At 34.7% G+C, this 16,975-nt stretch overlaps 1 protein-coding gene across 2 annotated transcripts in view; it reads right to left on the reverse strand.

The window, feature by feature from the left end:
- Positions 1-16,975, reverse strand: part of CFAP299 (cilia and flagella associated protein 299) — a 530,824-nt gene that overhangs the window by 18,906 nt on the left and 494,943 nt on the right. The window contains exon 5 of one of the 2 annotated variants that reach the window (XM_001371531.4): positions 7,226-7,355. The exons of the other annotated variant lie outside the window; for it this stretch is intronic. Coding sequence (XP_001371568.1) covers positions 7,226-7,355 — 130 coding nt within the window. The remainder of the gene's footprint in view (positions 1-7,225; positions 7,356-16,975) is intronic. 2 annotated transcript variants of the gene reach the window in all.

Genomic DNA, 16,975 nt, shown 5'->3' on the forward strand with positions numbered 1-16,975 from the left:
GGAGCTTGAGCAGAATTTATTGTGCATTATCTAAAATTAAAAAAGCAAGAGTAGCAATCATGATTTCAGACAAAGCTAAAGCAAATATCTAATTAAGAGATAAGGAAGGAAATTACATTTTGCTAAAAAGTATCATAGACAATAAAGTAATATATCAATACTAAACATATGCACAAAATAGTATAGTCTCCAGATTTTAAAAGGAGAAATGAAATGAGCTTTAGGAAGAAATAGATGAATCAAACAAAAAATAAACAAGAAAGAAGTGAAATGAGTGAAATTTTAGGAAAGTAGAACTAATAGATCTCTGGAGAAAACTGAATGGAAATAGAAAAGAATATATCTTCTTTTCAGCAGTATATGGCACCTACACAAAAATTGACTAAATATTAGGGTATAAAAACTTTACAACCAAATGTAGAAAAGTGGAAATAATAAATACATCCTTTTCAGATCATAATGCAATAAAATTATAATCAATAAGGGTCCACAGAAAGGTAATTTGAAATTAATTGGAAATTAAATTAATGATAAAAAGGGATGGGTCAAAGAACAAATTATAGAAAAATAATTTCATTAAGGAGAATGACAATGAGGAAACAACATATCAAAATTATGCAATACTTAAGAGAAAAATTGATATCTCTAAATGCTTACATCAATAAAATAGAGAATAAATAGATAAATGACATGAGTATGTAGCTTAAAAAACTAGAAAAAAATTTTAAATACTCAATTAAAGACTACATTGGAAATCTTAAAAATCAAAGGGAAATTAATAACATTTAAAGTAAGAGAAACATTGAACTAATAAATAAGAGAAGGAGTTGGTTCTATAAAAAATAAAATAGGGAAGGCAGTCAGGTGGCTCAGTGGATTGAGAGTAAGGCCTAGAGAAGGGAGGTCCTAGGTTCAAATCTGACCTCAGACACTGCCCAGTTGTGTGACCCTGGGCAATTCACTTAACCTCCATTGCCTAGCCCATACTGCTCTTCTGTCTTAGAACCAATATGAACCAATACATTGTATTGGTTCTAAGACAGAAGGTAAGGGTTTTTTTTTTTAATTAAAAAAATAAAAAATAAAAGAGAGTATTGGTTAATTTGATTTTAGAAAGTAAAGAAGAAAATCAAATATATAGTATCAAAAAAGAAAAGGGTGAATTCACCACCAATGAAGAGGAAATTAATCATTAGGAGCTATTTTGCTTAGTTATATAACAATAAATCTGACAATTTAAGTGAAATGGAAGAATATTTACAAAAATGTAAATTGCCCAGATTAACAAAAGAGGAAATAGAATACTTAAATAATTCTAATTCCATCTCAGAAAAAGAAACTGAACAAGCCATTAATGAACTGCCTAAGAAAAAATCCCAGGCTGGTGAATTCTATCAAATATTTAAAGAACAATTAATCTCAATACTATATAAACTATTTGGGAAAATAGGCAAAGAAAGAATCTTTTTATGCCACAAATATGGTACTGTTACCTAAGTTAGAAAGAAGAAAAACAAAAAGAAAATTATAGGCTGATTTCATTAGCAAATTTTTTAAATAAAATACTTCCAAGGAGACTACAGGATCACAAGGATCATTCATTATGACCAGGTGGGATTTATGCCAGGATTGTGTAATAATTGCATAAATAAATGCATAACACGTTTACTATTAAGAAAACTACTAGCATAATTAAAGCCATGACAAAATACAACACCAATTCCTATGGAAAACACTGGAACATATAGGAATAAATGGGCCATTCCTTAAAATGATAAGTATTATCAATCTAAAACTATCAGTAAGGTTCATCTGCAATGAGGATAAGTTGGAAGACCCCAATAAGATCAGAGGTGAAGCAAAGATCCCCATTATCACCACTAACATTTAATATTGTACTAGGAATGCTAGCTTTAGCAATAAGAAAAGAAGAAATTGAAGGAATTAAAGTAGGCAATGAAGAAACTAAACTATCACTCTTTGTAGATGGTATGATGCTATATTTAGAGAATCTTGGAGAATCAAATAAAAAACTAGTAAAAATAATAACTTTAGCAAAGTTGTAAAGACATAAAATGATCATAAACCATCAGCATTTCTATATACTATCAAGAAAGTTCAGCAGAAAGAGTTAGAGAAATTGCATTTAAAATAACTCTAAACCATATATAACACCTGGGAATCTACTTGTCAAGACAAAAACAGTAATTACATGAACACAATAACAAAATACTTTTCACACAAAAACAGCCAGATCTAAACAACTGGAAAAATATTAATTGTTCTAATGGGTAAGCCAAACTAATATAATAAAAATGGCAATTCTACCCAAATTAAATTTATTCAGTGCCATATCAATCAAACTAACAAATAATTATTTTATAAAACTAGAAAAAATAATAACAAAATTTATCTGGAAGAACAAAAAGGTCAAGAATATCTCGGGAATTAATGAAAAAAATGTGAAGAAAGGTGGCCTACCAGTACCAGATCTCAAACTATATTATAAAAGCAATAGTTATCAAAATAGTCTGCTAATGGTTAAGAAATAGAAAGGTGGATCAAATTAGATACACAATATACAGGGGGAAATGACCTTAGCAACCCAGTATTTGATAAACCCAAAGACTCCAGTTTTTTTTTGGATAAGAGCTCATTTTAACAAATGAGTTATGCTGGGAAAACTGGAAAACAACATGGCAGAAACTAGGTCTAGACCAGTAACTCATAACTTATAACAAAATAAGGTCAAAATGGATATATGATTTTGATATAAAGAGTAATACCAAAAGTAAATTAGGAGAATATATAAATAATTTACCTGGCAGATTTATGGAGCTGGGAAAAATTTATGAGCAAACAAGAGATAGAGAGCATTATAAGATGTAAAATGAGTAATTTTGATTATATTAAATTTAAAAGGCTCTGTACAAAAAAAAAACCAATGTAACCAAGATTCAGAGGAAAATGAAACATTTGGAAAAATTTTTTATTATAATTACTTTCTCTGATAAAGGTCTAATTTCTCAGATTTATGGGGAACTACATCAAATTTATGAGAATACAAGTATTTCTCCAAATGATAACTGGTCAAAGGATAGGAACAATCACTTTTCAGATGAAGAAATCAAAGATATCAATGGTCTAAGTCACTCTTTTTTAAAAAAAATCCTTATCTTCCGTCTTGGAATCAATACTGTGTATTGGTTCCAAGGCAGAAGAGTGGTAAGGGCTAGGCAATGAGGGTCAAGTGACTTGCCCAGGGTCACACAGCTAGGAAGTGGCTGAGGTCAGATTTGAACCTAGGACATCCCATCCCTAGGCCTGGCTCTCAATCCACTGAGTCACCCAGCTGCCCCCTGAATCTCTCTTGATTAGAGAAATGCAAATTAAAACAATGCTGAGGTACCACCTTATACCTACCTATCAGACACTGGCCAATGTGACAGAAAAGGAACATGGTAACTTTTGGAGACAATGTGGCAAAATTGGGACACTAATGTATGGCTGGCAGAGACGTGAACTGGAGAGCATTTTGGAACTATGCCCAAAGGGCTATAAAATTGTACATACCCTTTGATTCTGTAATACCACTACTGGGTCTATTTACCAAAGATATTATACAAAAAAGGAAAGGAACTACTTGTACAAAAATATTTATAGCAGCTAGAATTGGAAACTGAGGGGATGTCTATCAGTGGGGAAGGGATGAACAAACTGTGGCATATGTTGGTGATGAAATACTATTGTACTATATATACTATACCATAAGATACATGTCTTTTACCATAAGAATACTATAATATATTATAAATGTCGTATGATAATATAATATACTTTACACAATTGTTTAAGTGAGAAGCAAGATGGTTTCAGAAAAAAAGGCTGAAAAGATGTGTCAGAGGTTGATAACTCTGGGTCCATCCAAGATAAAGATCTGAGAGCCCTTGTCAGAGGTTGAAATCTCACGGTCTGTCTGAGAATGTGTCTGAGTGCCCTCCCCATCATTTTCTTTGTGCTTAACATAACAAGACATGTTGCTGACCATTCCATGAACCTGGATGGCACTTGGAATCATTATCTTACCCTAGGTGCCATATCTATAATTCTTGTTACACTTTCCCAAGAATTTTTCTGAGAGGATTATTTTTGCTTTCTGTAGTCTGTATCTTTAAAAGATGTAACCACCTCACATAAATTGTACTCATTCGCCACTAGTGGTGAGACCCTTCTGACTTCACACTGCTTTTGATTCTTATCTTCTCCCCTCACCCTTACCTACAGGTGAGGCCCTTCAACCTTTGTATTCCTCTTATTATTTTTCCTCAATCTTACCTGGGGAACTCTGGTCCTAGTCCTGCCCCTCTGAGGGGCATTTACAAAGATGCACATAATTGATGCAGAGTGAAAGCAGCAGAACTGGGAGAACACTGTACACAATAACAGCAATATTTTATGATTATCAACTGAGAAAAAGTTGGTGTCTCTCAGTAATACAGTGATCTGGAACAATTCTAAAGGACTTATGACAAAGAATGCTATCCATCACTAGAGAAAGAACTGTTAGAGTTATGGGCAGATCAAAGCATGTTATCTTTCATATTCGCTTATTTACAGTTTTATTTGGGGGTTTGGGTTTTGCATGAGTATTCTCTTATGACAATGGCCAATATGGGAGTATGTTTTGCATTATTATCATCATAAATGTATAATCCAGATCAAGTTGCTCACCATCTCCTAGAGGGAGATGGGAAGGGATGGAGGGAGACAATTTGGATCTTATAATTTTGGAAAATGTATGTTGAAAATTATTATTACGTGTAATTGGGAAAACTGACTAAGAGCATAACATTCCTTAATGACTAGTGGTTCACACTATTGCTCGATTAATCAATTCATTTAAAGGTGTCTCTGCTTTCTGCAAATACATTAACTGGGATGGGGTACACAGACCTAGTATAATGGATATTATTTTTCAGTATAGTTTGGCCTGAAGAGTTGTAAACCTGAATTCTGTGACTGGACTCTATGTAAGGAAAGAGGTTTGCATTTTGAAAATAAATTCTCTAAAACACTCAAAACTATAGCATATTATTCATAGTGCTGAAATATAACTTTAACCTTCAGATACATTAAATAGCAGACATGAAACTATTCAGAAATCAACAATGATTTGTTTCATATATATTCAAGTTATTAAGAATTTGATCTGAGCCGTGGTCTAGATTCCTAACAAATCCATGCTGATTGTTTTTTGTGAAAAGTTTCTGAAGGCTAGATGTGGTGCCATGTCTGTAACCCCTGCTCCTGAAGAAGCCTGAGGCTGGTAGATCACACCTTCAGAGTGTCATCAGGTTGCCTGAAGAGGGGTGCACATTGGGCCAGGCTGGCAATGGAAGTAGATGCTCTCATATTGATCAGAATGTGTTTGAAGGCCCATGATTGGCCCTGAACTTGCATAGTAAGGTTGAAAGAAGAAGAGTCAGTCTTAAAAAAACATTTCTGAGTTTTAGAGCTTGTTTTTTTGTTTTTGTGTTTTTTAACACACTCACTTTCATCTTAGAATCAATACTGTGTATTGGTTTCAAGGCATTAGAGTGGTAAGCACTGGGCAATGAGGGTTAAGCAACTTGCCCAGAGTCACACAGCTAGGAAGTATCTGAGGCCAAATCTGAACCCAGGATCTGCCTTTTCTAGGCCTGGCTCTAAATCTACTGAGCCACCTAGTTGTCCCTCAAGGAGCTTTGTTTTGTTTTGTTTTGTTTTGTTTTTCCCTTTTTTAAAAAAAATTATTTATTTATTTTTAATTTTTATTTGGTCATTTCCAAACATTATTCATTGGAAACAAAGATCATTTTCTTTTCTTCCCTCCCCCCGCTCCCACCACCTTTCCCATAGCCCACGCGCAATTCTACTGGGTATCACATGTGTTCTTGATTCAAACCCATTTCCATGTTGTTGATATTTGCATTAGAGTGTTCATTTAGAGTCTCTCCTCAGTCATATCCCCTACACCCCTGTAGTCAAGCAGTTGCTTTTCCTCGGTGTTTTTACTCCCACAGTTTATCCTCTGCTTATGAATGGTGTTTTTTTCTGCTGGATCCCTGCAGATTGTTCGGGGACATTACACCGCCACTAATGGAGAAGTCTATTACATTCGATTGTACAACAGCGTATTAGTTTCTGTGTACAATGTTTTCCTGGTTCTGCTCCTCTCACTCTGCATCACTTCCTGGAGGTTGTACCAGTCTCCATGGAATTCCTCCACTTTATTATTCCTTTTAGCACAATAGTATTCCATCACCAACATGTACCACAATTTGTTCAGCCATTTCCCAATTGAAGGGCATCCCCTCATTTTCCAATTTTTGGCCACCACAAAGAGTGCAGCTATGAATATTCTTGAACAAGTCTTTTTCCTTATTATCTCTTTGGGGTACAAGCCCAGCAGTGCTATGGCTGGATCAAAGGGCAGACAATCTTTTAGCGGCCTTTGGGCATAGTTCCAAATTGCCCTCCAGAATGGTTGGATCAGTTCACAACTCCACCAGCAATGAATTAGTGTCCCTACTTTGCCACATCCCTTCCAGCATTCATTACTTTCCATAGCTGTTATGTTAGCCAATCTGCTAGGTATGAGGTGATACCTCAGAGTTGTTTTGATTTGCATCTCTCTGATTATAAGAGATGTAGAACACTTTTTCATGTGCTTATTAATAGTTTTGATTTCTTTGGCTGAGAACTGCCTGTTCATGTCCCTTGCCCATTTATCAATTGGAGAATGGCTTGATTTTTTCTACAATTGATTTAGCTCTTTGTAAATTTGAGTAATTAAACCTTTGTCAGAGGTTTTTATGAAGATTGTTTCCGAATTTGTTGCTACCCTTCTGATTTTAGTTACATTGGCTTTGTTTGTACAAAAACTTTTTAATTTGATGTAGTCAAAATTATTTATTTTACATTTTGTGACTCTTTCTAAGTCTTGCTTGGTTTTAAAATCTTTCCCTTCCCAAAGGTCTGACATGTATACTATTCTGTGTTCACCTAATTTACTTATAAGGAGCTTTGTTTTTAAAAGAGAATTATTGACAGTGTTTGCTTGTTCAAAAATTTCCAAAGGATATTTCTTTGTCTAAATAAAACTTAATTCTTAAAAAAATTACCAAAAGTATGTTAACTACTAAATGCAAAAAAAATGAAGAAAAACGAGCCAAAGAAGTCTTACCTTTGGATCTACATTGATAATCTTCCTATCTCTCTTGTATTTGAAGAGCAAACCATCACAGTTTTCAGCAATCACTTGATAATTGGGACTTGGATTCAAAATAGCCACATGGCTATCCCAGTTGTAAAAGCTATAAAATAATATGATATTGATTGAATTGATGAAACTGATTAAATTACCTACTGTGATTCTGAAACTGTGGTGTTATGAAAGGAGTCCTGGCTTTAAAGTTAGAGGCCCTGAATTCTCATCCAGACTCATTACTTAATACTTGTGTGACTTTGGTTAAATCCTATCAAATCTCAGTGCATCAGTTTCTTCTTCTATAAGATAAATAGGCTGGACTATATGGTTTCTATTCCTAGTTCAATTCCTATGATCTTAAACATAAGCAAGACTATACTATGAACTTAAGATTAGTAAATAAGGCCAGAAACAACATTATAACAAAGTATAGAGAGAATAAAATTCTAGAAAACAAGTCAGCCCCAGTCATTTAATTAATATGTATCTACTATGTACCAGATATTGTGCTAAACATTACAGATACAAATACAAAGAATCATTAAGTAAAGACAGTTAAATCACATTTTTTCATTGCTTTATATAGGATTTATTTTTATCCAATTATCACTTTTATGTCTGTTCTCTGGAAATTTTCCTTCCTTAGTTCCACTTTCACTTCTAATATGGCATAGTACGAATGGCTTGGAATTTAAAAATTCCCATTTTCCTATGGAAACTTTGCATGTCATGCTTTCCATATGGCTACCTGAACTGGATACTATAATGATAAATCTTGGGCATCGATTGTATACCATGCTGACGAAGCTTCAGGGAGTAGTGGAGAATGAGCTGGACTTGGAATTAGGCAGACCTAAATTCAAATCCTGCTTCATATACTTATACTTTCTAGTTGTTTGACTGAACAATAACAATTTTTCTGTATAGTTCTAATTATTAGAAATCGTTTCCTTATATTAAAGCAAAATCTGCCTCTATGTAATTTCTGGGCAAAACCAGGCTCATCCCTCTTTCATATCTGCTGACTTGCTATCTTGTCTTTCCTAAGTCTTCTATTCTCCAGGTACTTCCAATTGGTCTTTGAATGGTTTATTTTCCTAGTCCTCCTGCCATTGGGCATGCTTCATTTAGCTAACGCCATTCTGTGATCACATTGGAGTAGGTTTTTCTTCTAACATTTTAATTATTAATAATAATGATACTTTTATAATGCATTTTATATTCATAACCTTGAGTCTTATAATGTCTTGTAAAATAATGTTCCCTATTGTATAGAACAGTAAATAGAGATAAAAAGAGATGAAATTATTTTCTTACCATCACACAGCTAATAATAAGTATTTAAGGAAGAATTTGAACCTAGATCTTCCTAGCATTCTATACACCTCATCTATATTTACTCATATGGGTAATTCTTGTCCATTTTCTGTGAAACCATCAATGTTAACTCTTGTCCAAGTTCACTTTAGAAAATCCACATAATCTGTTGGGAACCCTTGATTTCTTGTGATATTATAATACCAAAAGGCTTTTCCTATCAACTATTTCCCCAGAGCTATTCTGGGGTTTGAGGCAATCAGTAATATCTACAAATGGGATAATTTGGAAACTTCATCATTTCTGATCCCATGCTCCAGAAAGAATTTATTTTACAACATACCCAAAACAAGTGGTCTTCCCCAATGCTGGACAGCTCTAATTGCTAAGAAAATTTCCTGACAATTAAGTCTAAGCTTGCCTCTGCTCTTAGTTGTGCCTTCTGTGGCCAAAGAGAACATGGTTTCCATAAGACTGTCCTTAAAATTTTCATTTGGGTACTTTCCAGTTTATTAATGACTTTTTAAGAGCATGCTACACAGAATTGAGCACAATATTCCAGAAGCAATCTGAACAGAACAGAGCCAGAGCAGTGGGATCCTGAATTTTACTTTTTTACTCTTCTTAATTTTTTATCTTTTCTACTCTTCTGGATTCCAGCTTATTTAACACAAATTCTGCTAAGGACTTCAGACCCACCAATTCCCAATATCCTTATTGATTGGGCCTTCTGAATTCAACACAAAATTTTTTTAAAAGCAACTTTCTTTCATTAGTTATTCTTTCTACCATCAGGAGATAAATGGCCCCTTCTCTTACTCTTTTTGATCCTTGATGGACCTTCTGGCACTGGAGGAATTATAAGATGCCAAATTCCAAGCATGCCTATCATGTGTTAGGCACTATGTTAGATGCTAGAGATACAAAGACAAAAACAAATAACATGATGTTTCGTCAAGAAGCTCCTTAATTCTCCTCCCATTTCTGCCCTTATCCATTCTGTGGACATAGCTGCTTCAGAAGTATTATAGTTTATTGGGAGATGATGTGGCACACGTAGTGTAGCAAAGGCTATGCAAAATTGGCATATATCAGCTGACGGTTACAGATAGGCTTCCTCCATCACTAGCGTCCGTTTTCCTTATATTCTTCCAAAGAGAATGATGTCATAAGGTGTACCAACAATTCTATGTAGTTCATGCCTTTGGAAAATGGACAGTACTTCCAGAAGCTCTGAGGCATCTGCTCACACTGGTGAAATTCAGCTGGACAGACAAAAGACAGTCTTTTCCTTATCTTCATCAACCATGGGAATATGATAATATTGACCTGTATCTTCAAACCTGGCTCAGGCCATTATTTGCCAGACTATTCTTTAACCTCTTCAGACTTCAGAGACCACATCTTCCTTCCACAGTCTTTCCTTATGTCCCCCAATCTGTTTTTGCCATCCCTAAGAGATGACCTTCCATCTGCTTTGTATGCAGATGGTTATTTGTATGATGTTTGCTCCGTTAGAACATGAGCTCCGTGATAGCAGGGGGATGTGCTTCTGTTATTCCTCGTATGTCTAGTGCTAAGAATAAGCACTGTCCCTGGCATATAGTAAGCGATTAATAAACACTGTTCACTGGCTTATCCAAAAGCAGCCTCTTCTTCTCCCACCTTGCTCTGGGCATTTTGTTTCATGTTTCTCTGTATTACTGTGATTTATTATTTTTGAAGGTGTCATCTGTGAGGACAGGGAGATTTTTCATGCATATTTCCTCTAGGCCTTAAGATAAGTACTTTTTACAAACTACCCAAACATTTAATAATTATTTGGTGAATTGGATAGAAATGGCTAAGAAGCCAGAATTTCAGATATATATTTTTTGTTATGGACAGTTAAAGTATCGTATTATTCAATTATTTGGGGACATCATTACTCAAAAGAGAAATGATCTTGCACTAATTTATCCCAAAGACCATTTTGATCTTAGAAGACGAAGTAGCAGTTAGGGAATTGTGGTGGCTATAATATAGTATAATATATATATATATGTATATATAGGCTATAATATAATATAAGGCAATAATATACATTATACAGGTACTTATAAAATCATCTAGAGTACTTAAAAGAATGCAATTCTGATATGGGAAAAACTCTAGCTTGCATTTTCTCTCTAATACTATATATTTAAAACTTATTGCAAGATCAAGTTGGAATGTCATTCTAAATCTGTACTGTCAAGAAGAAAGAAAATTCTCCTCAAACTCTGAAGCAAAAAAGCCCCACAACTAAAAATTCTATCCTATAAAATACACGTCACTGACCTTGTAGTCTTTTTCAGAGGGATGTCAAATATAATCTGTGAAAATCACATAATACTTAACAAATTATGACTTCCCATTAAGATAGAGGGATGACAGGTCACCTAGCCACTCAAATCTTCCACTTTGACCTCAATAGAAAGAGCACCACATTTAACAATGACCAAGAAACCCGAAGAGGAATTTTCTTCAGTAAATTTCTTCAAATAGCTCAGGACTATACAAAATGACAGGCATAAACTGCAGACACCAGAAGAGGGGTGCTGCCAAAGAAGCTACCATGAATAGCAGTAGCAAACAGGATGGAAGCATGTGGAAACACCTAAAATTGATATTTAAGGCAACATCCTAACTGGAGAAGCCCCAGAGAAGGGAAGGCCAGTGGGGAGGGCAGGAAACTACCCATAACTTCAATTAAGGAAATTCTATGGGAGATGGAAGTTTTCCCAGAAACTTTATGGGGAGGTCCCAGAGGGAAAGAATAATAGAATAGTGACCTGGCATTTTTAGTAACTATTTTGCCTAATTATTTATCAACAAAAACAAAAATTTAAACATTAAAATCCACAATAAAATATCTAGATTAATAGAACAATAATTTCAATGTCCTAATCTCAGAAGAAGAAATTATATAAAGAGCTGATAGATTATATGCGAGTTTTAACAAATATGCCAAAAAATTCATTCTAATAAACTGTTTCCAAAATAGAGAATGAAGAGATTCTACTCAGTTCCTTTTATGATACAAATATGGTCTTGATACCTTAATCCGGGAGAGCCAAATCGAAGGGAAAGAAAAAACAAAGTATAAACAAAAATTCCCAATAAATATTATACAAAAATCATTGAAAAAATTAACATAAAGGATAAATCAACTTATCAAAAATATGACCATATTGAGCATATTTAATGGGGAATGCAGTGTTGGTTCAATGCTAGGAAAATGATAAACATACAGATCATATTAGAACAAAACAAACATATATGTATATGTAATTATATTTATATGATTCTATCAATAGTTTCAGAAAAGGCTTTTTGACAAAATTCAATGTCTATTTCTGTAAAAAACCAAACACATAAACACTGAAAATTACAGGAACGAACAAAGGGACCTCATTAAAGAATATGTTTCTAAGGTGAAGACAGAATATTTTACATAATAGAGAAACACTTGAAGTCTTTTCCTATAAAATCAAGGGTTAAGGAAGAAGGAAGATTGTCCATTATTAGTACCAAAACTTAATGGAGTTTCAGAAATTCTTGCGTAGTTGAAGAATAATCAAAATGACTAATTTTGTGGATAATATGGCAATATCTTAAAATTATTCTTTCATGTTTAAAATGTAATTTAATTTGTTTTTACAATCTTATCTCTTTTTTCACTGTCTCTCTTCAAGTGAATAATTAAAAATATATGTATTACAGCAAAGAAAATTCTCACTTTGACCATGTCCAAAAATATATCTTTAAGCCCATCATCTCTATGGTGTTATGATGGGATTTGGGATGAGGAAAAAGAACAAGAGGGAACATATAAGTAACGTCAGATTTATTATTTGGGAAGGAAGGAATAAGGGTTTAGGAATAAACTATACTTATACTTAACTTAAAAGTTAATATCTATAACCTAACTAAACTATCTAATTAAGCTAAACATTAACTTTCCAATATCTAAGTCTCACACCAAGAGTCCAATCAAATGAGCCAGGATCTTCAGTTGGTTGATATCCAAGCAGGTCCAGAGATCTTCTTACTGATGCTGCCAGCATCCAGATCCAAAACCCTCTTTCCTCTGCTGCTGGTCTCCGGAGAAAAAAATCTTCTTCAAGCCTTAGGTCCTTCTGGAAGACTCTGAGATGAAGACCCATTGGGCATAGAATTTTCCCAGGTCTCTAGCCTCAGGTTCCCATGTGAACCTTAGTCACATGTTCCTGTCAACCATTCTCTGAGGTTTGCATCTCTCAGTTTTTGTAACATTTTTGCAAACATTTCATCCTTTATCACATTGGCAATAATAGGGGGATGGTATGTTTTATAGTCAGTTCTTTAGACTTGTAGTTTATGATGTGATAGTCTACTTGGAGAATCCTAGACAGTCAATTAAAATTAATTGCAAGACAAAATATACTCATACAAATCATTTGCTCTTTTGAATATTACCAAGAAAACTGAGTGGAAAGAGAAACTTCAATTGATATAATTAAAGAGTATATAAAACATAAGAGAGTCTATTAATATTATAGGAAAGGAATAGTATGAAAATTACAGGCAACTTCTTGTAGAAATAAAGTTCTAAATCACTAGAGAGATATCAGTTGGATATAGTTGAGACATGCTATAAGAAGATGATATTATTTTTATTAATTTACTTATACAAAACCTTCACCATTAAAATGACAAATATTTACTTTATTGAACTAGAAAGGTAAATAAAATTCACATGGAAAAAAAGGATAAAGCACTTCAAGCATAATGCTAAAAATAAAAAGTGGAAAGGAGGTCTACTAGTGTCAGATCTCAAACCTATGAGCTTGTCAGCAAAATAGTTTAGTGGTAATATAAAAAAAAAGAAGAAGAAGAAAAGTTGATCCCTGGGACAGTTTAGGCTCAACAGTATTGGGCAACAAATAAAATAGTGTTCATTAAGCAGTTTTTCATTATAGTAAAGGAATGAAAACTAAAAGAGTTTTGCTATTCACAGAATGGCAGAACAAATTATGACATAAATGAAATGGAATATTAATGAGTCAAGAGAAGTAATTAGAAGGAAAGAAGTAAGTTGAGAAAAAATACAGGAGATTTGTAAAGTATGTAAGAATATGAGCCATTCCCCAATTGATAAATGGTCAAAAAGATGTGAACAGATAGTTTCTGGATGAAGAAACCAAGCGATATATAACTATATGAGAAAATGCTCTAAATAATTATTAGAGAAATGCACATCAAAACAACTCTGAGATATCATCTCACATCTAAATCATTAGCTAAAATGATAAAAGGGCAAAGTAACAAATGTTGGAGGGGATGTGGAAAAATGGAGACAGTAATACACTGTTGGTAGAACTGTGAACTGAGCCAATCATCATAGAGAACAATCTGGAATTATGCCCAAAGAGTAATAAAACTATACTTTTGACTCAACAATACCACAATTAGGTTTATTTTCTAAGGTAGTCAGGAGAATAGGAAAAGAGTTCTAAAATATTTATAGCATCTTTCTTTGTGGTGACAAAAAACTGGAAATTGAAGAGATGTTCAATTGGGGAATTACTAAACAAGTTGTGTCATATGATTGTTTTTTATTGAAAATTTTATTTAATTGATTAATTTAGAATATTTTTCCTTGGTTACATGATTCATGTTCCTTCCCTCCCCTCCTCCCCAACCCCCCATAGCTGACATGCAATTCCACTGGGTTTTACTTGGGTCACTGATCAAGACCTATTTCCATATTATTAATAATTGCACTGGGGTGATCATTTAGAGTCAATGTCCCCAATCATATCCACATCAACCCATGTGATCAAGGAGTTGTTTTTCTTCTGTGTTTCAATTCCCACAGTTCTTCCTCTGAATGTGGATAGTGTTCTTTCTCATAAGTCCCTCAGAATTGTCCTGGGTCACTGCATTGCTGCTAATAGAGAAGTCCATTACATTTGATTGTAACACAGTGTATCAGTCACTGTGTATAATGTTCTCCTGGTTCTTCTCACTTCACTTTGCATCAGTTCAAGTAAATCTTCCCAGATTTTTCTGAAATCATTCTGCTCATAATTTCTTAATTAAATTTTCTAAATTAAATTTAAAAACCACAATAATTTTTTTACAATCATATACCACAACTTGTTTAGCCATTTCCTAGTTGATGGACAACTCCTCAGTGTCCAATTCTTTGCTATCACAAAAAAAGCTGTAATAAATATTTTTGTACAAAGAGGTACTTTTCCTTTTTTAAAAAGGTCTTTGGGACATAGACCTAGTAATGGTATTAATGAATAAAGAGTATAGAGTCCTTTGAGCATATTTCCAAATTGTTCTCCAGAATGGTTGGATCATATTACATCTCCATCAATGGTATAATAGGGTTCCAAGTTGTCCTTTATCTCCTCCAATATAATTTATAATTTTCCTTTTCTGTCATTTAGTCAATCAAACAAGTACATTTTTAACTAAAAAAGAAAAGGAAGGGTGAAAGTCTAGGATTCAGGAAAACTTGCATGAACTTATATGAAGTTGTTCAGAGTGAAGTGAGCAGAATCAGGAGAAAGATTTATACAATGACTACAGCCTTGTAAAGCAAAACTACTTTGAAAGACTTCAAAACTCTGATGAGTGAAATGACCAACCAGTATTGTTTTTATGCTTCTAACTCAAAACATCTGACCTTTACTAGATAAATATAATTTCATGGCCTTTAATTAATTCTCTGTCAAGTGAGGATTAGATATAGTACTCTACGGAGAGGTGGTGGATCATTACCTCTTCTAGGTTAATGATGAGACATGTTTGAACGTGGTCTGATCCATGGCTCTGAGTGATTCATTGCATCAGATGTGGAACCACAACCAGGAAGATTAGTGATGGGAGTTGGATCTTGTGTAATGGGCAGCTTCTTGATAAAACTGGAGAGGGTAAAGGGGTTGTGTCCTGTACCTCAACAGCTCAAGCAGTGGTAAGAGCAATGACATTTAGTCAGGTGGTTTCACCTCAGACAACAGAGGACTATAGTGGAGAAAGCAAAGGAAGCATGTACCTGGAGGCTAACAATGATATTCAACCTTTAGGTGGAAGCTCCAATAGTTTCTGTATTTATTAAGTACCTACAATGTGTTAGGCACTGTGCTAAGCCCTAGGAATACCATGAAAAGCAAGAAGAATGTCACTGGGGGCAGATGAGTAGCTCAGTGGCTTGAGAGCCAGGCCTACAGATGGGAGGTCCTGGGTTCAACTATGGCCTCAGACACTTCCTACTGTGTGACCCTGGGCAAGTCACTTAACCCCCATTGCCTAGTCCTTTCTGTTCTTCTGCCTTGGAACCAATACACAGTATTGATCCCAAGATGGAAGGTTTAAAAAAAATGTCACTGCCTTCATAGAACTTACAATTTAATGTGGAAAGGGTGGTGACATCATGGCTTGTGGACTCCTACCAGTTAGGTAATGGCCTTAGAAAGATGATTCATGTGAGCTAAAAACAGTAGTGGCTAGTGTGGGCCAGAAGTGGCCCCATCAGCTCTGGGTTTACTCTGGCTATCTGATAGGCTCACAAAAGAGGGAGGTCTCATGGCGTCCCTTTGGCTTTGCTGCAGGGATGAGGAGGCAGTAGCTCTTGTATTGTGAAGTGAACATCTTTGACTGAACACCTAGGGTATTGGAAATCATGGGCCAGGAAGTGGACTGTTGTGGGCTAGGACCTCACTGGCACTGAGGAGAATGGAATTACCTCCCTCCTCACCCCCATCCCTACAATTACACCACCAATCAGAGTTCCTGTGAGCAAAGACTGTGAAATAGACCTGGGAAAGTTTTAGTTAACTTTGCTATCAAGCAGATTCTGATCTGGGCCCCAGCTGTGGGACCTTAGGGCTAGGAGAACATAAAGGTGGTTCTAAGACTGGAAAGGATCTTCTGAGCCCTAAGGAACTTCCTTACCAACTATAATTAATCTCCTTATTGGCAGCTTTTACCTGTTTATCCCTCCTTGGACTTTTTTTGGTAACACCTTGAGGACTGATTCTACCTGGAGATTGGTGGTTATGTTTTTATTAAAGAAACTGTTTCCATGAGACTTCTGGGTCTGAGCGACTGATTACACCTGATGTGAACCATGACCAGACCAAAGTTCCCAGAGAAAATGGCTTTAGGCAAGACAGCACTGGAACAGAATTTTATATATGGGGGGGGGGGGGAAGATGCCTATTATGACATTTCAGTTTTCATGATAATTCTTTTCTATTTACTTTTGTATATGGAAAAATGTTCACATATGCTGGTGTTTACCAAGTTCCGAACAAAGTAAGAATAAAAATATATTTGAAAAAAGGCAGCATAATGACCCATTAATATTATTTCTATTAATCCATCACAGAG

The sequence above is a fragment of the Monodelphis domestica genome, chromosome 6 (genome assembly GCF_027887165.1).
Source record: "Monodelphis domestica isolate mMonDom1 chromosome 6, mMonDom1.pri, whole genome shotgun sequence".
Classification (NCBI taxonomy): Eukaryota; Metazoa; Chordata; class Mammalia; order Didelphimorphia; family Didelphidae; genus Monodelphis; species Monodelphis domestica.